The sequence below is a fragment of the Anolis carolinensis genome, chromosome 2 (assembly GCF_035594765.1).
Source record: "Anolis carolinensis isolate JA03-04 chromosome 2, rAnoCar3.1.pri, whole genome shotgun sequence".
Taxonomy (NCBI): Eukaryota; Metazoa; Chordata; class Lepidosauria; order Squamata; family Dactyloidae; genus Anolis; species Anolis carolinensis.
Window position 1 is genome coordinate 173,799,938 of NC_085842.1, and position 25,971 is coordinate 173,825,908.

Consider the following 25,971-nt stretch of genomic DNA (forward strand, 5'->3'; position numbering starts at 1 on the left):
ATCAGGTTTTAGAAAGGACATAGTCCACAGTAGAATTCTGATCTAGCCCAGTCATTTGGCTTCTTCCGATGATGGATTTGTTGCTATGGCCAGAGGTGGCCATTCACATACATGTCCAACTTTCAGGTCTTTTCAGTCTTTGGCATAAAGTCAAACTGGGGGTGTGTTTCCTCTTCCTTGATCAAAGGAATAATGTTCAGTTAATTTGAAGAAAGTCTCTTTGTCCAATCAAGTCTCTAGTCTCTAAGAATTGTCTCTGTGTAAAGAAAAAATCTGTAAAGAAAATCTCCATCTCTCACAGGGCTTTAGCTGTCATACTCAGTATACCCAGTGTGTGGCGTGGGGTAGACTTAAACTCCTGCGCGTTTTGGATTCCAAAACAGGCCTTCCAGTAATAATGCCTTATGGATCTCCATTTTGGAAAACAGGCCTCTCAGTAACAATGCCTTATGGATCTCCAATTTAGGAACAGGAGTCCAAAAAAAGCTGAAAAAGAAAACAGGAAGACAGTGAGAGAGAATGGGGGAGGGGGAACGGATTACCCATCTGCCGATCATCCTGTTCGGCATCACTTTTGTCTCAGCCAATCTTGTTGAAATCCCTTGTCTCTCCACGGGTGGGGCAGGTAGGCCACTATTCAGCTCCCAAACGACCCCTCCATGGCCTCTTAAGAAATGATTCCTCCATGGGCCTTCTTCCGCGATCTGCAGTAATCCTTTTTACTCTGGTCCTGCTGCAATGGTTAACTTATTTTATTCTTTGTCACATTGTCTCCGTGCTATATCCTCCTTTTGGCTTAAAAAGCAAGGTTGTTAGATGGCATATAAAAAGTCCCTCATTGTCTCTCAAATCCGGCAAAAATCCGAATTATTTGCAATGTCCCGTTACAAAAGGTCCTAACCAGGAGAGTTGGGTCAAAATAGAAAATTGTATGTTGTTGAGTTGGTCAGCCCTTACAGCCTCCAGCCTGATGCCACACTCCATCACAGCCTTAGCACTCAGCAACACCTATAGGCCCTCCCAGGCCTCTCAATAAACATGTCTCATAGACTTCTGGGTTTTATCCCATACAGGAGTTCAGGACCTGTAGCAAAAAACAATGAGAGGGAAAAGAAGGGGAGGGAAACACTCATCCTTCCAGGCTGTATGGCTCTTGAAGCACTCTCTCTAGTCGTTTCGCTCACATCCACGGCAGGCCTCCTCAGAGGTTGTGCCTTTGACAACACACTCATCTGTCTTGAAATCCAACAAAATCTTTCTTCTCCGCATCTTTTTCTTTTCCTTTCCGCAAACGATTTAACAATCGTGTATCCACTTGCTGCAATGCAATCTTCCACTCCAGTCCTGCTGCAGTGTTAAACTTACTCAATTCCCCTTTTACACCGACTCGTTGAACAGATCAAAATTTGTTAGTAACACACGTTGAAAAGCCTCCTGCCGCTTCTCAAATTTGGCAAAATCCAGGCTGGGGGCGATGGAAAAAATGCCCCTATTTGCAGGATCTAATGTCCCATTTTACAAAAGTCCTAGTCCTCCCTTTCCGTAACCTTTAGAAAGAGTTGGGCCAAAGTCACAAAGTCCAGAATCCAAATCTCACAAAATTATTATGAAGCACTAGCTCCCTTTTTGAATAAAATGTCAATAAAAAAAATTTAAAAATCAATGTCAGTTCTTAATCCTTCTGTGTCAGGAATATGGGGTCAATTTTTTTTTCTTTCAAAAACAAATATATATATATATTTTTTCTTGCACTGCCAACTTGTGACAGTTTTCCATACAAAGTCTCTACAACCAATAACTCCTCTCCTTGTATTCCAAAGTGCTGCAAAAAAAAAAGAACCTCCAACATTTCCCTATAACCTGTAAGGGGTTTAAAGTCTGTAGCACCATGTTCTCTAAAAACACTGAAGCATTGTTCTTTCAAAACAAGGATTTTTTTTTTTTTTTTTCAAGCCTAAGACCATTTTTTTTTTTCAAAAAAAAATATCTACAGCTTCCGAATTGCTTCTGAACAAATCTACTAACATTGTTTATAACTCTTTATGCATTTTGAATTCAACACATACATCTCATTCACACAAAGTCCACAGGAATTCTGATTAGTGGTTAGTTGTTTAGATAAAGTCACACACTCTCTCTCAGCTCATGAAAACATTCTCACCCAGTTGTCCCAAAATAAGTCCAAAGCAAGGATTTAAGATCCAGGTGAAAGACAGAACCCCAAAATATTATATATATATATATATACACACATTTACATCATCATTTTCTTTCTTTCTTTTTTTTTTTTCATATTTAATTCACATTACATTTCACAGCGGCTTTCATTGACCTTGGCTGTCCACTGGAATTCCATTATCTTCCTCTGGGCATTTCGCCTGAGTTTAACCAGAATAACAGGGAGTTTTTACCTTGAACTGTCAAGATTTTCCCACTATCTTTTTGGCATGAGGCCCAGGTGCAAAAGAAAACTTTTTAAGAAAACAGCCTTTGTTCCTCAGAAATAACAAGGAAAAAAAAAAACTTTCTGAGCCTCAACACCACTTTAACTCCCTCCCTTTTTCTGCCTCTCTGCAGCTTGTCAGCAAAAGCAAACTAACACAGACAGAACCTCTTCGAATCAGATTTTTTCAACCGTAATAAAACATTTCTAGATATTTGTGCTCAACATTTTTTGTGTAAATCTATAGACTCATTTTTCATTTTCACTTCAATATTACCACGAAACATGCAGAACTTGAAACTCATTATTTCCCACACATGACAAAGAAATCAAACAGTTTTTTTTTTTTCCTTTCCCCGGGAGTTGCGACTCCTCATGAGCCCTGCACGACTTGGTCTTGGGGCACCCTCACAAGTCTTGTTCTCTGGGGAATTCCTTCTACGGCTCTACTTGCAACTGAGCCGAAATTATCTAACATACACTGTAATGGGGTGGTGGATTTGAACCCACTGCCTCCCATCCTGCCTAATAGAGGGGACTGCCTTGGACTGGGCACCTGGACACTCAACGGTGTGTGTCAGGAATCACAAGACAGAAACCCTTTTATACCTCCCTGGGAACCTTTGTGTGTCCCCTCCCGGCGCTGGTAACTGTGTTCCCTTAGTGTCTCATTTTAACCACTATACTTGCCAGATTGCTGTAGACGTCGGACCAACCTTCGCCCCTGGACTTTTCCCTGGATCCTTTTCCCTGCCTGGTTTCTTTGGAACCTCGCTGTCGTTGCGGCTCCCACCGTCGGCCGGCGTTGGCATCAGAGGCAAGTACCGCAGCCGGTCTTACAATATTCAGGGGCCCCTTCTCGTCTCACGGTAGTTGCCTCTGGCCCCCACCGCCGAGTTGGGACCGTCCCGCCAACGGGATCCGTCTCCGATCTCCTGGCCCGTCTTATTGTGGAATCACGTCGGGGTCACCAGAAAATGTAGCGGAAACCAGATTTCCCCTCTTCCCGGCTTCTCGTGTGTCTGTGCGGACGCAGTGGAAGTAGGAGACAGACAACTGGAGGTTTTTTCTTTTTCCCAAAGAAAGCAGTTTACTAAAAGTTTCCTGCAGCTGCAGAGGTTCATCCCACGCACAACTAGATGCTCAAAAGGGAGAACGCCGCAGACAGGGTCGAGTGTCTATTTATACAATTCAGTGGGTTCAGTTTACGACCGCCCACATATCAAACCATTGGTGCATATTTGTGGTGCAGTATTACATTTCATTACTTTCGTTTCTCTCAAAACACATGATTTCAGGGAAACCATGTGATAACCCATCGGCTGTGTTCCTGGCCTGCTCGTACCTCCTTATATGGCCATTTCCTCCTACCCCTTCATTCCTGCCTTATCAGAACTCAAATGCTTGGGGCACTGAGAACACAAAAGAGTTCTGAAAAGGTTCTGAAAAATGGGAAAATAGAGACTTTTTAAAAGATGCAGGGCACAAAAGCAGTTTGGGGAAATGATATGGAGCATGCACGTTGCCCATCCCATTTTCGTTATTATAGGCAGACTACTGGTTACAGTTCTAGGGACCTACAGCTTGGAGAGCCCTGAAAGATTGTTATCACAAATGTAGTTTTTTTTTTTAAAAAAACAAAAAAACAAACAACCTCAGAATGACAAACTTCTCCTGATTGTTTTGTAGGCACTTCTGCCTCAAATCTTTCCCTTTCTCTCTTTAGCCTTATGCCTAATCTTATATTTGTGTACTATCCAAGATACCAGAAGGCAATGAAAATAGTTTGTATGAGCACATGCTTTGTCCTCTATTACCTTTTAATGTTATATAACAGAAAGGCAGTCCACACCATGAGAGAAGCTGTAGACATTCCTGGCATTATCGTTTCTGCCCAGAAATTTAGGATGTCACCAAGGGCACTCTGGGGAATTTGAGACAACAAGCAAGGCTGCAGCTTCCTCCACAATGCACTGAACCTTTCCCTTAAAACTAAGACCTCTCCCAGACAGCTGAGTAAAATCCCATATTATCTGCTTTGAACTGGAATATGTGGCAGTGTTGACTCAGATAATCCAGTTCAAAGCAGATATTGTGGGATTTTCTGCCTTGATATTCAGGGTTATAGGGCTGTGTGGAAGGGCTCTAAGATGAAAGAAAGTGTGGAAACATAAAAAGAGTTGTTTCAGAAGAGGCTTCCCTATCACCATCATTTACCATGTTCCAAGCTGGCGTTAACAAAAACAATAAGACATGTTGGTCAGGATCCAAACTCAGACATATTTAGAGCAGGCCTCTAAAAAGAGAGAGAGAAAATACATACTGGAGGAGAGAGGAGTAAGAACAAGGTCTGACAGAGAGTAGTGCAGAAAGGGAGGGAAAGAGAGAGGCACACTGGGGCTCCTTCTACACTGCCATATAAAATTCAAATTGTCTACTTTGAACTGAATTATATGGCAGTGTAGACTCATATAATCCAATTAGAATCATAGAGTTGGAAAAGACCTTGTGGGCCATCCAGTCCAGCCCCCTGCCAAGAAGCAGGAAAATCGCATTCAAAGCATCCCTGACAGATGGCCATGTGGTGACAAAAAGGCAAAGTGCAGCAAGATCCTGGAGATGTCAGCTGCTTTTACAATCAAGCCAATAACAAGTCCATCTGATATTTAGAGTGCTACATGGAGGTCTGTGTGGCTGTGCTGTGTAAAGTAATTTTGGGCTCAAATGTCCTGCGTTTTGCACATGCCTGCCCCTCCCTTGTAATTTTTAATAGCCCCACCTAGTTTTGATACCTTCTGATGTATTTTATGATGTTTTATTTTATTGCTCAACTGCTTTAATTATATTGTTGTTGTGGTTAAACTTTTATCTGTTTTGACTTCTGGGCTTGGTCTCCATGTGAGCCGCTCCGGGTTCCTTCGGGGAGATGGAGGCAGTTGTTGTTGTTGTTGTTGTTGTTGTTGTTGTATGACACAGCAAACAAGATAGATATGTTGGATTTCATATCACAAAATCACAAGTCAAACACTTCCCAAGTGTCTATGACTGTGTGATGTATTTTTGGATGATGCCATCAGAGATCTGGATGGCCATCTAGGTCAAAGCAGATAATGTGGATTATTTGCTTTGATAATCTGGATTATATGGTAGTGTAGAAGGGGCCTGAGAGACTCTCTAGAAATGCTAAATACACTTGAAGGTTGCTAACAGTTGTTGTTTTTATAGCTGTGGTTCTTATTTTTTTTAAAAATCAAAAATATACTGCACACACACTATTATCCACTGATTCAGGTATCCACAGGGAATTTTGGAATCTAATCCCCAAGGATATATGGGGATCGCCTTGTATCTTCTTTTTGTATTCTGAGTTACATCGTTACAGAAAAGACTGAAAGGGCATGTGTGTGCTCATAGTTGTGTATGTTTCATGCTATGTTTGATGGGCACTCCTCCAATGATGTGTGTGGTGATAAGCCAATGGAATTTCCACTTCCTTCACCTGATGCAGAGGTACTTAGAAATAAAGAATTTTGAGTCCTGGAATTTGTTCTGAGTACAGGCAGTCCAATTTATAAACAACTCATAGTGAAGAACGGGGATGAAACAACAGGAAGTGAGAAATATCTACCCCTTGAAAGGGGAATTCTCTCCTGAAAGAGTTATCATGGAGAAAAGGTGTCTCTACCAAAGCTTTCTCACCAATCCTTCTTTTCATGAGAAACCAAATTTTTCAAAATCCAATGATCACAGGGACAGAAAGTGGGGTGAAATCTTCTGAACAGGGACACAGACAGCAAAACAAATAAAACAGGGGTGTTAACTCTTTGCTATACTATCCCAAGTGCATGTGCGGACACACACATGCACACATATGGCTGGTGTTACACTTAAAAATGTACCTGTTCTGACTTACATACAAATTCAACATTTTTAAAAAAACCTACAAAACCTATCTTGTTTGTAACTTAGGGACTGCCTGTACATGGATTGATGGGAGCCAGTGTGGTGTAGAGGTCTGAGTGTTGGACTATGACTCTGCAGACTAGGGATCTAATCCTTGCTCAGCAGCAGAAACCCACTGGAATAAATGACATCAATATCAACAATAATTACAACAATAGTTCTGGAGAAAAATAAGCAATCAGAACCCCACAGACTGCTTGAAACGTCAGGAGATTTGCAGATTGTATATGCAGGAGTGACTGAATTGGAGGAGTGGATACAAGTTTGGCTTCAAACTGAGAAACATTGTGTGTAATCTTTATGCAAATAGAAAAACGGCCTATGTGAAATAAAGATGTCATTTTAGATGGGAGAAACATGTTAAATGTAAATAAATTATTTTCTGGTTACAAGAAAAATATTGGGAATGGACTGGTTTAAACAAACAGAATCAAAAATAAAAATAAAGACCTTTTTTGAGGTAGGGGAAATAAGAATATTGAGAATAAAGGGGGGAAAGACAATAGCATGTATGGAAAGAAATTGTTGAAATACAACAATAGGTCACATAAAATATGATCAGTTTAAATTGAAAGGGGATAAAATCAGCTGAGTGGAGATATTGTCCCCTTCTACACTGCCAGATAATTGAGGTTATCAAAGCATAAAATCCACATTATCTGATTTGAACTTGATTTTCTTAGTCTACACTGCCATATAATCCACTGCAAAGCAGATAATGTGGATTTAATACAGCTGTGTAGAAGGGGCCATTGAGATGATGAACTAAAGTAGAATTTACAAGAATTTGGACAATATTCAAAATATCTAAACTGTTGATATTAATATTACTTGTGGTTATGTATCAACTGTAATAATTGTGGGGTATATGTATGTAGCAGAAGTTGAAATGTAACAAGAAGTATATGTAATGCTGTTATTTGATAACAGTATGCAACAAAATTTGAAAAAGTTTCTGTTCCTGGTTTGAAAGTGTTATTTCCTATTTAATTGTGCAGAGCATACTTTGAAAGTAGTTGTTATACCCAGAAACTTGGGTTTTGTGGCTCCCACAGACTATGTTGAATGGGTTGAGACTCTATGAGACATTAGTTGAAAAACTATAGCAAAATGTGCTGCGGGATGTCCTGCACAAAGTATTTGCCGTTTAATAAACTTTTTCCATGTTTTTATGATAGAACCAATTAGGAAATTTATTTTAGTGTCTGTGTTCTTTTTATTTTCACTTTGTAGTGAAAATCTAATAAGAATTAACTGACAAGAGGAACACACTAGATGACCTTGAGCAAATCACACTTTTTCAACCTCAGAGGAATCCAAGATAACCCCCTCTCACAAAAGGGTTGCCATGTATGTCATGCATCAAATTAGGCTTAGGGAGAATCAATTCAGTGTTGTAGGGGAGATCACATTGGATCCCCTGGACCCCATAGCAGAGCATGAAAGTGTATCCATTGCCAGTGATCGTAAGAGATTCAGTGGCTGCCACCATTTTCCCCAGCCTCACATCACAGTTGCCTCTGCCCTCTGTGCTGCAGATACGCCCTAGATTGTCTGCCTTCTTCGTAGAGCAAGGTTTCTGGAAAGGAGGAGAAATTGTCATTTCCCATCTACAGAGGGGAGGAATCAAAGAAAAGAGGAAGTGCTTTTGGCAACAACATCAGAGCAACTGGCTCTGTAAGATCTCACAGAGAACAGGTTTTTTGACACAGTTTGAAAGGTGGGGGCCGGACAATACCGTGGGGGGCATGTTTAGCTCATAGGCTGCATGTCCCACCACCCTCCCCAACATGGAGGAGGCAGTGTTTCCTTTGACCAAATTGACACCCCAGGATCCTGAAAGACAACTTTGTGTAGATAGTTGTAGTCCCATTGAGTGATTTGGGAGGGGTTGTCAGAGGGAGATAAACATATATATAATTATAGAGTTAGGGTCTCTTCCAACACACACATACACACCCACACACATATTATTTATACACCAGGGCCATCCAGTCTGACCACATTCTGCCATGGAGAAACACACAATCAAGGCACCTCTGACAGATGGCCATCCAGCTTCTGCTTTAAAATCTCCACAAGAGAAAACCCACCACACTTTCGGGCAGTATATTCCCCTTCCGAACAGTTCTTACCATCAGAAAGTTTTTCCCAATGTTTAGGTGGAATCTTTTTTCCTGCATTTTGAACCCATTGTTCCATGTCCCATTATAATGTAGATTGAACTGGGTTATATGACAGTGTAGACTCATATAATCTAGTTCAAATTGCATTATATGGCAGTGTAGATGAGGCTCTAGACTCCAGAGCAGCAGAAAACATGCTTGCCCCTTTCCTAATGTGGTATTCCTTTCAGATATTTGTACACGACCATCATGTCCCCTCTCACCTTTTTTCTGAGCTAAACATACCCAACTCCCTATACCCCTATAGGGGTTCTCAAACTTTTTCAGCTGCAGAACCCTTTTTGAAGCAAAAGTTTCTCATGGAGCCCCAAGAAATAATTATATACTATATTATATTATTTACATTATTTATATTATATATATAATTATATATATCAGGCATGGGTGAACTTTTGGACACAGGAGCCGCATTGTGTTTTAAAATTTGACAGTGGCAGATGGATAGTGTTTGTGTGAACTAATTAAAAAAAATAAACAAATTCCTGTGCACACTGCACATATCTTGTTTGTCATGCAAAAAGAAGAAGGAATGAACAATACAATATTTAAAATGAAGAACAATTTTAACCAACATAAACTTAATAGTATTTCAGTGGAAGACCCCAGTCCAACCCCCTTCTGCAATACAGAAAAAGCACAATCAAAATAGCCCCCAACAGATGGTCATCCAGTCTTTGTGGTGGTGGTGGTGATGATGGTGATGATGATAATAATAAGAGGAACCACCTCAGGGGTCATCCAGTCCAACCTCCTTCTGCCATACAGGAAAAGCACAATCAAAGCACCCCAGCAGATGGCCACCCAGCCTTTGTAGTAATAGTAGTAGTAGTAGTAATAATAATAATAATAATAATAATAATAATAATAATAATAATGGTCTGGGTGACAAGGGTGCACAGGGAAATGAGTCTGGGCAGCATGGGCATGCTGAGAAAAGGATCTGAGTGGCAAGCCACCCTTCCAGTGTTTAACCTTCTCTGTACTGCTGAAGCACTGCATCTCCACAAACCTCCATATGGTCTACAGCTTCCCAGCCCTGTGCCTTTAAGTGCCTTGCTGCCTTCTCAAGAGTGTGTGCCTGCCTCCTGCCTGCCTCTCTCTCTTTCTGTATGTATGCCCTTCCTTCTTTCCTTCCATTTTTCTTTCTGTCCTTCTGCCTGTATCTATCTCTTTCTTTCTGCCCCTTCCATATGGGGACTTGGGCAGTGGGGGCTTCTGGCCTGGCATGCTTGGATTGGGGGGGGGGGTTGCAGAGCCCCTTAATTTACTTTGCAAAGCCCCAAGGGCTCCACGGAGCACCATTTGAGAACCGCTGCCCTATACCGTTCCTCATAGGGCTTGGTTTCTTTTATTTCTTTTTTGATTCTCTATCCCGTTGATAGGCCAGATTCCTACTACTATAGATGATGAGCAAGTTAAAGAGTAATGTAGACCACATTAGGGTCAGTGTAGAGACCAAGTGAAATCCGTCTTTTTATGTTTAATTACTTTGAGTTATGGCTGGAAAAATAGCTGGGCAGCTGGAAAACTTTGAATGAAATTGGATAATTATGTGTCAAGCTCCGCTTCTGACTGTTGTGTCGAAGTTGTATACATTGAATCTCTCTCTCATCAGGGTTGCTAAAAAGAGGATGACATACCATTTAGCATGTGAGGGCCTGTGGTAAATGATAATAGAAGGAAGACATGAGACAGTGACGTGAGGGAAAATTATCCCTGCTGCTGTCAGATTCTAGGAATTAGAAGGAGTGAAGCTTCCTACTTACCTCCATACTCACAGACATTTCACAATTGTTCCTTTAAAAAACTGACAATAGGATGATGCATACAACCATATAAACATTTAAATATGTGTCATCATTCTAGGATTTGTTTATGTGCAAGACTACCGATTTGCCCCCAGCGCTGATACAGTTATCTATTATTGCGCACAACATTATCCCCTTCTTAGTATTATAAGTTATTTTAAAGATGAGAACACGTCTTTTTAAAAAAAAAAACATGCAAGGCCTGTGCCTGCCACCTCACGCAAAGCTAGACTTTGATCATTGTTTGTATATATGTCTGTTTAATCAAGGAGCTACCAAAATTGAGCAGAGATTCAACATGAATTCTGGGGAGGAAAACATGTGTTTGTTGAAAGCCATCTGCAATGATTAACTACTTCCCACAGTAGCTCAAGTACATATGTATATATATTTTTTCCTTTGGGTTTTAGTGAAAGCAGTGGAGAAATTGTCAACAACACAGCTCCTCTGGAGACAACTGCCACAAGCAATGCTTGCTGTGCTCTCTTCAAAAATATGGTAAGTGTAGCAACGGACTGTGGTGACAGGAAGCACAGCTTCACATGGGGACAAGATTAACTTGGATTGTAAATTGGGATGCAGCTGGTATGAAGCTCTTTACCTCCTGAAGGCTGTCTTTGATCTGTTCTTTGACTGAGTTATTTATTTACATTCTCCAACTTCATTCAGGAAGCACTAATCTTGCTAAAAATCTTCACGATGACTCCCCTTCCAGCCAGCAATTCCCAGATCAGGTTATACCACACACAGATTTACAACATGATGTAGCACAGCAAACCATTATCCAGGAGGATACGGAGGATATGGGTTGGGTTAGGATTAGGATTAGGTAAGGTAAAGGTTTTCCCCCAAAATTAAGTCTAGTCGTGTCTGACTCTGGGGATTGGTGCTCATCTCCATTTCTAAACCGAAGAGCCGACGTTGTCCGTAGACACCTCCAAGGTCATGTGGCTGACATGACTGCATGGAGCACCATTACCTTCCTGCCGGAGTGGTACCTATTGATCTAGTCACATTTGCATGTTTTTTAATGCTAGGTTGCCAGAAGCTGAAGCTGACAGCAAGAGCTCACCCTGCTCCTCGGATCTGAACGGCCAACCCTTCAATTAGGTTAGGGTTAGGATTGTGGTATCCTTGACTGCATGTGCATCAAGGATAGAACAAGAGAGTTCTCTTCTAATTAAAACAAGAACAGACTTTACTGTAGGAAGAAAGTCAGTCCAACAGGGAGAAATGTGTTAGTCCATCCTGTGTTTTTCAGGGGATTGTTGCTCTTTTTTGAAGGAAAAATTAAATGACGAGTCAGTGTGTGTAGTAGTGATTGGAGCACTGGACTAGAACTCTAGAGACCAGAATTCTAATTCCTACTCAGAGATGGAAACCTAGTGGATGGCCTTGGGGAAGTCCCAGTCTCTCAGCTTCAAGGAAAAACAAAGGCTTTCAAGAAAAGCCTCAGAAGAAGTCAAGGGCAACCCGCTCTGAACAACTCTTACCAAGAAAACCCCATGATAGGTTCCTCTTGGTGTTGCTGTTAGTCAGAAACTATTTGAAGGCACACAACAGTAACAAGAATAAAGAAATGTAGAATGCTCCAGTGTAAATCTAATTGGGAATTTTCCTAATCCGGCCTCATTCTACTGCACATGTAGATGCACCCTTAGTTAGCTGCCTCTGACTGGATTTGGACATGACTGGACCATGGTAGCTCTGTTATTCAGGGGGGTTGTGAGTAAGTGGAGTGCTAAAGTGTGGAACTGAATTCCCTCAGGAGAAGCTAAACTAGCTGTCTAGGAGTACAGCTAGTGTGACATTTAGTTCCAATAAACTTGGTAGTCATTTCTTCAGAGATTGATTCCTAATAAACTCTATCTTGATGATAGGTGTTTTGGAAATAGCAACCTTCTACAAGCTTCCCATATGAGTTATTTGTTATGTATATAATTGAGATTGCTTACTATATTTACTATATTATATGTAATGTATATGATTTAGAGCAGGTGTTACCAACCTTTTTTTTTTTTGACCAGGTACCACTTTCCAACATTAGTACCAAAAGGGTTGGTCAACTTTAGATTTGGTTTGGTTATTTGGGGTGCTGATTCAGAAAATTGCATTGGATAGACTATATCAGCTCTAGTTTCGGATACAGAACATATGCCATCCAGTAGTTGCCATCTACTCATCCACAAAAAACTGTATTTAATAATCTACAGCTGATGTGGTCTATCCAATGCAATTTTCTGAATCAGCACCCCAAATAACCCCAGGAGCAGGCCTAGACCCATGGAATGGCTGTGCTTGGGGGGAGGGAGGAGGAGGAGAAGCAGCAGTCAGGAGGCTTGTTATTGAGTCTTTTGTGGGTAGTCAGCCTCTCCCCTCCTAACATCCCCATTGCCTTGGCACTATAAAAGGGTTTCCTCAAGACCGGTCACTCTTGCAGTGGTGTAGCAACAGTGAGGCCGCAGACCATATTTTAGTTCTTAGGGACCACTACTGGTCCATGGACCACAGGCTGGGAACTACTGATTTAAAGTGTGAATGCCAATTGATCTCCAAAAGGGTCACACCTCCAAATAGCTATGGAAGCATGACCCTGGTTTTCCAAAAAGTCATGATCTCTTTAAAAAAGTCACGCCTTTCCAAAAAGGTGGGATGTGGATAAAATAAAAAAATACATTTCTCTTCTTTCAGCTCCTCAAGAAGATCAAGCGCTGTGACCGCAAAAGCACAGAATCTGTGACTGAAGAGAAGTGTGCTGTTCTGTTCAGTGTCAGTCTGTGCCTTGGACCCAACAAAACCAACTTCCACCTGCAGGTAACAACTCTGCTTCGTTTATCTCACTCTCTGAATGGCAGGGAGTCTCTTTTGTACCAAGGATCATTGTTCTAAGCCATGGCAAAAATTGATTTCCCAAAGACCTCAGAAACATGACCGAATGCTACTGGTCACCTCTTCCTTTCTCCTTTCCTGCCCTTAAATGCAATTTTTTATATCCAAAGAGGTAAACTTGGGACATGGGAATGTATAGTTTGACAGCGATAATGACCTGAGGCAGCTGCTTTAGTTGAAGGTATGGCACATTCTAGTATGCTTTAGTGATTCTGAGTTTTAATGTCGTGGGTATTGAAGGCAATTTAATTGCGAAGGATCTATGCGGGAATCAAACCTTTGTGGGATCTGCTTGAAGGGGGTAGGAAGAGGGGCTGGGATGTTAGATAGAAATGGTTCTCTGGAATACCTCATTTTGTTTCATTTTACTTTATGTGTATTCTACCCATCACAGATTACGCCATCTGGGGTGGTTCACAAAGCAGAGCAAAATAAATACAAGTAAAAATCAATTATATTTTTTAATTATTGAAAGCTATTAAATGAATAAGCTCTACCTTAAAACCATTCATAGAATCATAAAATAGAATCATAAAGTCATAGAGTTGGAAGAGACCTTGTGAGTCATCCAGTCCAACTCCCTGCCAAAAAGCAGGAAAATCACATTTAGAGCACCCCCGACAGATGGCCATCCAGCCTCCGCCACACAGCATGCACAGTATTTTGTAAAAGTGAGGACAAAATACAATAAAAGGGCACACTACCATATACAGTAGAGTCTCACTTATCCAACATTCACTTATCCAACATTCTGGATTATCCAATGCATTTTTGTAGTCAATGTTTTCAATACATCATGATATTTTGGTACTAAATTTGTAAATACAGTAATTACTACATAGCATTACTTTTTCTGTCAAATTTGCTGTATAACATGATGTTTGGGTGCTTAATTTGTAAAATCATAACCTAATTTGATGTTTAATAGGCTTTTCCTTAATCCCTCCTTATTATCTAACATATTCGCTTATCCAACATTCTGCTGGCCCGTTTATGTTGGATAAGTGAGATTCTACTGTATTCCATTTGAAAGCAGAAAATGTGGGATTTTGTTCAGCTGTGTGGAAGGGGCTACAGTGTGATGTTTGTTGTAGCCCTTTGCTATGAGGCTTCTAAGACTGTCAATTGAATGCCATGGCCAGTAAATAAACAGGTATTTTGGGATGGCACTTCAATTATAAAAGAAGGTATTTGGTGGCTACAGAATATTTCCCTTTTGTATTTCTTTCATTCCAGGCCCTGTCTCTGCCCATTGTTGTGATAGTACATGGCAACCAAGACAATAACGCCAAAGCCACCATCTTATGGGACAATGCTTTTGCAGCTCCTGTAAGTAATTTATCCTAGCTGAAATGGAAAGCTCTAAGTGTTTCCAAGGGAACAAAAGCATTCAAGTATCATTTGATCTGTATTAGTTCTGAAGATTATAATCTGATTTGAGTATTTTTGACAGAGCTTGTTTGGATTACGGCTCTCGGAGTTCTCCAACTGTAGAGGATTCTGAGAGTTATAGTCTAAATAAGTAACTTTTAGAGTTATAGTGAAAAAGCCACTTTTCTAAGGCCCCTTCTACACTGCCAGATAATCCATGTTATCAAAGCAGGAAATCCACATTATCTGATGTGAAATGGATTATCTTAGTCTACATTGCCATATAATCCAGTTCAAAGCAGATAATGTGGATTTTATATAGCTATGTAGAAGGGGCCAAGGCTCCATTTTTTTTTGAACAAGGAAACACTCAACACATGCCTGTTACTAAATACAGAAGTTTAATTGTAATGGAATATATGAGACTGCATTATGACAGTAGTTATCCATTGCTCCAAAAATTGTCATGCTGCTGGGATAATATGAGAAGGGCTGAGCTATGTACAGTGACTTTTTGCTCAACCAGAATTATCTAAAAAACTTTGGAAAGGCAATCCACATCATGATCTTATCTCTCATGGTCCCTGGTTTCTCGCTTTCTAAACTGATACTATGATAGGAGAACTTAGGTGATCTTCCATGCGGGCCATGAAAATGAGGTGTATTGATACTTTGAATCTCTTTGTGAGGGAAAAGCAGGATATAAATAAAAATAATAAACATTATTATCTGATACACAACAAGATTAATACACAGCAAACAAGATCGCAATGCTGGCTGTTGTATTGGATCACACATTGGACACTTCCCAAGTGTCTAGTACTATGTGATTTATCTGCAAATAGTGTGTGCAGATCCGAGTAGGTTGGCCTTTTGGTAATTTTGTCAGTGCCAACTGTTTTTAAGTTATGGCCAAGGTCTTTAGGCACTGCACCCAGTATATTATTGACTAAATTAGTGTAAAATCAGAGGGAAAAGACTTAACAGTTCTGGTTTCAGTAAAGCTATTTCTTTTCTGCAGTTTTCTGTTAGGTTGCTGGAGAACATAGTAAAAAGTTGGGAGAGATAATAGCTCTACTATGTGCATGGTGTGATGTTCTGTCCCTTAATCTCATTCCAGAATCGCATCCCTTTCGTGGTGGTTGAACGTGTTAGTTGGGATGACATGTGTGAGACTCTGAATCAGAAGTTCATGGCTGAGGTACAGACCACGAAAGGTCTGCTGAAGGAGCACTATTTCTTCCTGGCCCAGAAGATCTTTGGTGACAACGGTGCCAGTCCTGAGGAATTCCAGCAGCGCTCAGTGTCATGGTCACAGTTCAATAAGGTAGCTGAGTAGCTTTTGTAAAGAAGGCTGGGTTGCCAGGAAAATGGGCTTACAGGGTTCCCTCCTTCTCACATTCATTTTGATATTTACAGGAACTTCTTCCTGGCAGAGGATTCACATTTTGGCAGTGGTTTGAAGGCGTTCTTGACCTCACCAAGAAATATCTGAAAGAATACTGGTCTGACCGGTAAGGGACCAGCTGGACCAAGGCATTGTGCTGTAGTTAATAGTTTGAGCATACTAGAGTGATTCAGATTGAGATCCCTGCTTAGGCATGATGGTTGCTGGGAGACCTTGTGCCAGTTTCTGTCTCTCAATCCAACCTACTTCACAGGGCTGCAGGGCTAATTGACTGGTTGAGGAAGAGCCCTTCATGCAACATTTTGAGCCACGTGCAATAAATATGAGGTATTATTATGATTAACAACAACAACAACAACAACAATAACAACAACAATAATTTCTTATCCACCTCCCCTCATGGGTTACAACATTGTTAAAAACACACAATCATTACATAAAATACACATATTAAAATGTATTTCTACAAAATGCATATATTAAAAAACACAGAACAGAGATTAAAATATAGTGAGTTTAAAATTCATGATTAATTTGATTTACTTTAATAAAGCTGATGGACCCAGATGGGATCACATAAATAGATCCTGCATTCCTGCTGCTCATTGCAATGAATGCTCCCAAAGCAAGAAAAGAAGGGTTTTGTCTTGTGTTGCTAGTTTTTTTTTGTTTTGTTTTTTTTCGTGTCAGGAGCAACCGGAGTTGCTTCTGGAGTGAGAGAATTGGCCGTCTGCAAGGACGTTGCCCAGGGGACGCCCGGATGTTTTGATGTTTTTACCATCCTTGTGGGAGGCTTCTCTCATGTCCCCGCATGGAGCTGGAGCTGATAGAGGGAGCTCATCCACACTCTCCCCGGGTGGGATTCGAACCTGGCAGCTTTCAGGTCAGCAACCCAACCTTCAAGTCACTTAGTCCACTACGCCATCTGGGGGCTCCTGTGTTGCTAGTTGATATATATATATATATATATATATATATATATATATATATATAACAAATTTCACACTGTGATATCCTGCTAGTCCACTAGTTTGTTGAAGTACAGATATCTTGCAGTGTAAATGCAGTTTTCAACTACACACACACACACACACACATACACACACACATTCTTGCTTTGTCATATAGCCTGCTATATTACAAACATGGGAGAAACAACTGTTGCCCTTTTTAAAAAAAAGTCACGCATAGATCTGCAAATTCTAGTGAGTTGCGCTTTCCTGTATATTCATATCCCAGCGTAATGCAGCATGAGTCATAGAATCATAGAATCATAGAATCATAGAATAGTAGAGTTGGAAGAGACCACATGGGCCATCTAGTCCAACCCCCTGCTAAGAAGCAGGAAATCGCATTCAAAGCACCCCCGACAGATGGCCATCCAGCCTCTGCTTAAAAGCCTCCAAAGAAGAAGCCTCCACCACGGCCCGGGGGAGAGAGTTCCACTGCCGAACAGCCCTCACAGTGAGGAAGTTCTTCCTGATGTTCAGGTGGAATCTCCTTTCCTGTAGTTTGAAGCCATTGTTCCGTGTCCTAGTCTGCAGGGCAGCAGAAAACAAGCTTGCTCCCTCCTCCCTTTGACTTCCTTCACGTATTTGTACATGGCTATCATGTCTCCTCTCAGCCTTCTCTTCTGCAGGCTAAACATGCCCAGCTCTTTAAGCCGCTCCTCATAGGGCTTGTTCTCCAGACCCTTAATCATTTTAGTCGCCCTCCTCTGGACGCTTTCCAGCTTGTCAACATCTCCCTTCAACTGTGGTGCCCAAAATTGGACACAGTATTCCAGGTGTGGTCTGACCAAGGCAGAATAGAGGGGGAGCATAACTTCCCTGGATCTAGACGCTATTCCCCTATTGATGCAGGCCAGAATCCCATTGGCTTTTTTAGCAGCCGCATCACATTGTTGGCTCATGTTTAACTTGTTGTCCACAAGGACTCCAAGGTCTTTTTCGCACACACTGCTGTCACACAGCAAACAAAGTAGATTGGCTCTTCATTTGTAAATATCAATCTGCAAATATTGCAATGATGCCTGTTGACCCATTCTTTTCATTTCCTTTTGTTGCTTCCCTTTCTCTGTCCCACACAGGCTCATCATGGGTTTTATCAGCAAGCAGTATGTTTTCAGTTGCCTGAGCAATGCGCCCGTTGGTACCTTCCTGCTCCGCTTCAGTGATTCTGAGATTGGTGGCATCAGCATCGCTTATGTTACCTGCTTCCAGGATGGTATGGCTTCGTGTCAGATAACTGGTCTCTTTCCCTGTTCTCTCAGCTATAGTGATAGAAATAGGATGCCTGAATCTCCATGAGAGAGGATGGGTTGTTGATTTTTCCATCACCTTTTTATCTCTGTTCTAGACCTTTGCTCTGAATCAGTACACCCACATTGTCTTAAGGAGACTTTTTTCTGATACGAACTACACAACATTTGTCAGCAGTCTCCCCACCCCATCCCCCCACCGGCCAAATATATCTGTGCAAGATTGTGGTGGCAAGTTTTTCCAATTGATCTTTCCTCCTGTGTCAGAAGAAAAAGTAGGGAGGGTTTGTCTGTGAAAGCTCCTTTTGCCTTAAACATATTCAGGAAGGGACCCTGCTGTTTACATAGCACAGTTTATTCTGTGCGAGGCTAGTTTTGTGAGGGGAGGGAGAAGTTGCTTGGGTACATTGGTGTTTCTTGTGGCGATAGGAAAGAGACTGCCCAATATATTGGAGATATACCTTCTGCTTTAGACATACGTTTCACTTTCTTCTGTTTTTGCTTTCTCCTCACTTGGCTCAGGTTCCACTCAGGTAGAGAACATCCAGCCTTTCACAGCAAAGCAACTGTCCATCCGTTCTCTTGCCGACTGCGTTCTGGATCTGTTGCAGATTCAGATACTATATCCCGACAGGCCCAAACATGAAGCCTTCAGGAGGCATCTTAATGGTGAGTAACAGACAGGGCAGATATGATCTCTATCACACTTTTGCTGTATTTGCACTTTGTGAGTGTCATTTGCACTTTTGGTCCACATTAATGGCATTGTTACTGATTCCTGGACCCACCCCCTGCTTGGTGTGTGTGTATACACTGACCACTATATATATATAGAGAGAGAGAGGGGGGGGGGGAGAGGGCCCGATGGAACAATGGGTTACAGCCTTGTGCTGGCAGGACCTCTGACTTGAAGGTTGGGTTGCTGACCTGAAGGTTGCCGGTTCGAATCCAACCATGAGACAGCACGAACGAGCTCCCTCTGTCAGCTCCAGCTCCATGTGGGGATATAAGCCTCCCACAAGTATGGTAAAACATTAAAAGAATCGAGGCTTTCCCTCTATTCAGCCAATTCTCTCATACCAGAAATAACTTGCAGTTTCTCAAGTCGCCCCTGACATTTTATATATATAATGTCAGGGGTGACTTGAGAAACTGCAAGTTATTTCTCCATCCATCCATCCATCCATCCATCCATCCATCCATCCATCCATCCATCCATCATAGTGCTACAGAAGTATGACAATAGGCTGTGCTATAATGTCTAATGATATAACATCACTCCCAAAAACTAGAAATTAGCAGATTTTCTCTGCCAGAGGTTTCCTTGAGAATTCTTAAAGGAAAGATAACCTGACATACCTACACTTGTACCCATTAACTAATCATTAACAAAAAAAAAACCCTATGAGAAATCCACATCTGAAATGGTTACAGATTTGTGACAGGTAAAGGGGATCATTAGCAGATCATTTCTACAGAAACACTCCTCCTTTCAGTGACCCTACAATGTAGCAAGGAAGAGAGATGGTGTTGTTCAAGAATGCTGAAATGCCAGTGGGAATTATGGATCGCTATAGTTCTCTAATGGCACGGTATGATAATGCTCAAAGTGCAGCACAGGCAGTTTGGCAAGCTGAGTCCATTCCTCATTCCAAACCTCACTGGAAATATTGAGGAAAGAATTTGTCTATGATCTGCTGTTCCCTCTCTGAATATGGGATGGTGGGCAGAAAGGTGTATCTTTGCCTGACTTCTTTTCTTCCCCAAGTCCAAATTTAAGCATTGTCACATCAGATAGGTTAAGCAAGAAAGCCTAATTAATCCCCCTCAGAGAAAATATATTAACTAACAAACTACTTAGGGTCTCCTCTTGTGGCAGGACTTATATGGCAAAAAAATGGCTGTTGTTTTGCGCAAGGATGGAATGAATATGTTGTCTGTTTTCTTTTGCAGCAGAGACACCACGAAAGAGCAGTTATGTCCCAGCCAAGTTGAAGATAACAGTGGATCTGTGAGTGTGTGATTTTTTTCCTCTGCCTTATTGAGATCAGTGGGAATTTCTCCTGCTTCTTTTTGTCTTGCTTCGGCTGTTGAAATTGCATATTGGAGGTCTATTTCCAGTTTGATTCCATGTTAGCAGGCAGTCTCTGAAACACAGGAAATTGGTTACAGATTTACATTATTTGCTCAAACCTAATGTGCCATTGAATCTAATGGGTACCTCCATTTTCAAAACTATGAAACCAAAAAGAATTTGCTGACAAATGTAATGCACAGCGGCAAAAAGTACACTTTTTGTAATTTTGCCAAAAAGATGCACATTACAGTGGCTGCACGCTAATAACTCCTTCTTTAAAAACAAAAGTTTTAGAACACCAAAGTTTTCAGCAATGGAAAAGTAAACCTTGGGTGCATTTATGGTGTAGAATGAATCCACTTTAACTGCCCTGGTTCAATGCTGTAGCATCATGGGGGTTGCCAAAGAATGCTGATGCCTCGGTGGTGCAATGGGTTAAACCCTTGTGCAGACTGAACTGCTGACCTGAAGGTTGCCAATTCGAATCTGCGAGATGGGATGAGCTCCCGTCCATCAGCTCTAGCTTGCGGGGACATGAGAGACGCTTCCCTGCTGACACATCAAGGCATCCCCTGGGCAACATCTCTGTAGACGACCAATTCTCTAACACCAGAAGCGACTTGCAGTATGTTCTCAATTTGATTCTGACACCATTAAAAAACAAACAAACTACAAATCCCAGCATTGCATAGCATTGAGCCATGACAATTAAATTAGAGATGATGACCTTCAATTTAAACCTAAAACCATCGAAATCAGTGGCTACTGATGTCATACTACTTTGCTATTTTTCCATTTTAACTGTCATGGCAACATTCAGTGGAATTCTGAGGCTTATGGTTTCGTGGGATCCAAGTGCTCTCTGGCTGAGAATTCAAAGTACCCTCTTTAAACTACAAAGCCCAGGATTTCATAAGACATAATGGCAGTAAAAGTAGAAGAATAACGCTACAGCAATGTAGTGTGGTAGAGAGCATGACTGAGTCAAATCTTATCAGGAAGTCTGATCTAAGTATGAGTAAATGTTGAACCAACCCACGCTTAATGGGATTGTCAAAGTTAACATTACTATCAGTTGACTATCACTTACCAGATGTCTATCATGATAATTTTATACACAAAAACAGACTAGCATTCCTGTATATGGACAACATGAACTAACAAGATTGCTGTGGTGGGAGGTGAGGAAATTGCACTGGGGTCACCGAGCACCACTACAACACCTGATAGGCACTACTGCTTTGGCACTGCCATTAGCAGCACTAAAATACAGGGGCACATGGAGATGGAGAAGGGGGAGGAACCATCAGTTCTCTTCCAGTCACCCTTTTAGATCATAACTTGGTGGCTTTGTAACATAAAAGGAGCTTTGCTTTATCACAGGATTCATGTAGTCCATAATCCATTTCCTAACAGTGATATACCATGTTCTATAGCTGAACAGGGAGCCCCTGGTGGTGCAACGGGTTAAACCACTGAGCTGCTGAACTTGCTGACCAAAAGGTTGGCGGTTCGAATCCGGGGAGCGGGGTGAGCTCCCGTGGTTAGCCCCAGCTTCTGCCAACCTAACAGTTCGAAAACATTCAAATGTGAGTAGAACAATGGCTATCGCTCCGGCAGGAAGGTAATGGCACTCCATGCAGTCATGCCAGCCACATGACCTTGGAGGTGTCTATGGATAATGCCAGCGCTTCGGCTTAGAAATGGAGATGAGCACCAACCCCCAGAGCTGGACATGACTAGACTTAAGTCAGGGAAAAACCTTTCCCTATAGCTGAACATGAGAATGCCTACATTTTAAAAAGTGTGTGAGATGCACTGAGATATCGAAGTTCTTTCTGGAATTTAAACTGTCAATTGTGTCTTGGAATGGCTATCATTGTGTCAGCACTGGTTAGTGATGAACTTGATATCCTGTAGGCCTTGCAAAACAAATGAATGGTGATGCAATCTGTCTTTCATTTCAGGCCTTCCTCAGTTCCTGCTCCAACACTTCAAACTCAAGTCAACCCGATGAGCAATTCTAACTTGAATCTCGGCATCACTTCTGATCCTTCATATGAGTAAGTGCCAAGTCTGCAGTTTTCTGAGAATCCTTCTACTTAAGTGTGTGTGAAAACAGTCTAATGAAGTTTGCTTATGAGATCCCTTTATGATCTTCTGTTAACCTCTTGGAGTAAAGAAAAGACAAGTTTTATTGAAGAATATAATTTTCCCTACTATTTCCTCTAGAACTGAAGGGGATCCCCATAGAAGGAAGAAAGGAAGGGAGGGGAGGGAGGGAGGGAGAATAATAATAATAATAATAATAATAATAATAATAATAATAATAATAATAATAATTCGTACCTGCCTCTTCTAATGGCTTGAAGGTGGGTCTCAACATAGTGAAAAACACACCTTCATAAACATTATATAAAAGACACATATAAAACACATTTCTATGAAATATATATATTAAAATGCATAGAAAAAAGATTAATATATAGTAAACACAAGACACAAGTTAAAAAAATTATTTATTTATTTACTTACTGTATTTTTACCCCGCTCTCTCTCATCTTGTGTAGACTCATCCAGGTCAATGAGGTTCAATTTGCATTATATGAGTCTACACTCATATGCAGTTCAAATTGGATTATAAAGCAGTGTAGGTGAGGCCCTAGTCTGTATCCAACTCTCCTTTCCCAACTAATTTCCTTCCCCGCATTCTGATTTTTTATTTAAAAGATGAGAAATCCACGTCTTTTGTTTTATAGAGATCAGAGTTTAAAACATGCAAGATTTATTTTACTCAGTTACTTGGTAAGTAAACCTGCTCCCACTTGCCATAATGCTCAAGCCAACAGTTGCAAAAGTCATCATATAATTGATAAGAGCATGTTATGAAGCTCATTTTAAATATTAATTAAGCTACAAAACAAGTGTAATTTAAAAAGGCAAGTTGTATTGGAGGTTTTGCCATTACCTAAGTTTAGGTAAAGGTTTTCCCTTGATGTTAAGTCTAATCGTGTTTGGCTCTGGAGGTTGGTGCTCATCTCCATTTCTAAGCCAAAGAGCCAGTGTTGTCTGTAGACACCTCCAAGGTCATGTGGCTGGCATAACTGCATGGAGTGCCATTACCTTCCTGCTTGAACGGTACCTATTGATCTACTCACATTCGCATGTTTTCGAACTGCTAGGTTGGCAGAAGCTGGAGCTGACAGCAGGAGCTCACTCCACTCCCTGGAGTCGAACCGCAGACCTTTCGGTCAGCAAATTCAGCAGCTCAGTGGTTTAACACACTGTGCTACTGGGGATCCTACTGATCTAAAATGGGTAAAAATATAACCTTAGCTTAGGCCCTCATACTCAAACAATGGTTGTGATGTCTGAGTTGGTCAGATCCCAATTCAGCCCAGGAACCCTTCTAGGTGACCTTCAGCTTTTATCTCCTTCATCCCCTCTCTGACTAGCCTACTACACACAACTGTGAAAGGGAAAAGCATCATTTGCAATTTCCAGATCTCCTGAAAGATAAACATACAGTGGGTAATAAACATGGTGTTATTAAAAGATGCCATAACTAGATATGAATGAGTAAGTGACCGTTCTGTACATATCACTCTACCTCTGCTATTTCATTCCCAGTCCACCTTGTGACAGGATTTACAGTTTACTGCTCCCTTGACAAATATTTGACATTCTGTCTTTGCAGTAACCCATCACTGATGGTTTCATCATCCAGCCACATGTCTCCCTCTGACAACTCAGTATATGGAAGCCCACAGTTGCATTCGTAAGAAACTCTCTTTTGTGTCTGTGTAGTAGAGGGAATGAAGACAGAAAGTGGGAGGGAGGGAGACTAAAAGTTACACTTCTGCTGCCTCACTTGTTCCTAAGCAACATTAAGAGAAACCAGAAAGCGAATAAAAGCATAAGTGGATTGCGGTTAGAAGAGGGTCTGTCTCCATGGGCTGAGTATCTCACCCTCCTTGGACTGCAAACTGCCCCTGGAGTGGGATTTCAAGTCTATATGTAGTTGTGGAAATCTAAAATCCCACCATGGATTAGCTTTACACTCTGTCAGCATGATTTACATCCCTGCTTCTTAAACTGTGGGTCCCAACCCCAAATGGGACCCCCTGAGCAAAATGTTGGGGTCACGAAAAATTTGGCAAAAGACAAAGGTTTCTGAATGCCACCCGATTACACAAATTTGTAAACAACCTGCAGTGTTTACAATGGACTCTGAAGAAAATGCTTGAATTCTACTCAACAAAAAGGGAAATCTCCCTGTTTAGCAAGCCTGGTAAATGCTGGTTAAGTATCAGTAGAAAATTCATTTGTATACCTACTTTATATAGCTATATACCTAGAGTCATGTTAACATTTCTGTGGCCGAAAGGGTTCACAAGTGGAATTTTTTTAAGAAGCTCTGACTTACATCACAATCTTATGTGAGGATAAAAGGGGAGAAGATTGATCTTGAATTCATTGGGAGGGAGGATGTACATGTTACTAAAATGCATACAGTACTTGCAATATAGTGTTAGATCAGCGTTTCTCAACCTGGGGGCCAGGACCCCTGGGGGGGTCACCAGGGGGTGTCAGAGGGGTCACCAAAGACCATCAGAAAAAAACATTCACATTTGGGCATACTGAGTATTTGTGCCAAGTTTGGTCCAGATCCATCGTTGTTTGGAGCCCACAGTGCTCTCTGGATGTAAATGAACGACAGCTCCAAAGCTCAAAGTCAATGCCCACCAAACCTTTCCAGTATTTCCTGTTGGTCATGGGAGTTTTGTGTGCCAAGTTTGGTTCAATTCCATTATTGGTGAAGTTCAGAATACTCTTTGATTGTAGGTGAACTATAAATCCCAACAACTACAACTCCCAAATGACAAAATTAATCCCCCTCAACCCCACCAGTATTCAAATTTGGGTGTATCAGATATTTGTGCCAAATTTGGTCTAGTGGATGAAAATACATCCTGCATATCAGATATTTACATTGCGATTAATAACAGTAGCAAAATTACAGTTATGAAGTAGCAACAAAAATAATTTTATGGTGGGGGTCACCACGAGGAACTGTATTAAGAGATTACAGCATTAGGAAGGTTGAGAACCACTGTGTTATTTGTCCTATTCCTTTTCACCAGTATGTGTTGACTTAGCCATGTTTTACACTTATTTCTTGTTTCCTCTAGTGAAGTGACCTACACATACGCTTTGGGAAATGAGTCATCCCTCGGCCCAATGGATTCATATCCTATGCCTACCGATGTGGATATGTCAGACATCTCTCTGCAAAATGAGAATGCTCCACTGTATGCAACAGATCTTCATATGCTCCCAAACCATATGATGTGAGTAGATTGTGTGAGTGCATAAAAAAGGAATGCACAAAGTGTGATTCATTGGCCTCAGGTAGCTCTCCTGAGCTGCAAGTCGCCCCCATTCACCTGCCTCCATTGTTCAGGCCAAGGAGAGACCGTTTTTAAAAGTGAAGAGTCAAACTGAAATGTAACTTGCTTCTTACTTTTTGGTTTTTAATTTTATTTAAAGATTCTTCTAGGCCTAA

At 41.2% G+C, this 25,971-nt stretch overlaps 1 protein-coding gene across 3 annotated transcripts in view; it reads left to right on the top strand.

Annotated features, from left to right (window-relative positions):
* The window catches only part of stat6 (signal transducer and activator of transcription 6), an 89,455-nt gene that overhangs the window by 61,340 nt on the left and 2,144 nt on the right, over positions 1-25,971 (top strand). For all 3 annotated transcript variants that reach the window (XM_062971118.1, XM_062971117.1, XM_016995234.2), the window contains 11 exons: positions 10,811-10,898; positions 13,092-13,214; positions 14,526-14,618; positions 15,781-15,987; positions 16,080-16,174; positions 18,158-18,294; positions 18,851-18,997; positions 20,282-20,339; positions 22,373-22,468; positions 24,103-24,183; positions 25,598-25,756. In XM_062971118.1, coding sequence (XP_062827188.1) covers positions 10,811-10,898; positions 13,092-13,214; positions 14,526-14,618; positions 15,781-15,987; positions 16,080-16,174; positions 18,158-18,294; positions 18,851-18,997; positions 20,282-20,339; positions 22,373-22,468; positions 24,103-24,183; positions 25,598-25,756 — 1,284 coding nt within the window. The remainder of the gene's footprint in view (positions 1-10,810; positions 10,899-13,091; positions 13,215-14,525; positions 14,619-15,780; positions 15,988-16,079; positions 16,175-18,157; positions 18,295-18,850; positions 18,998-20,281; positions 20,340-22,372; positions 22,469-24,102; positions 24,184-25,597; positions 25,757-25,971) is intronic.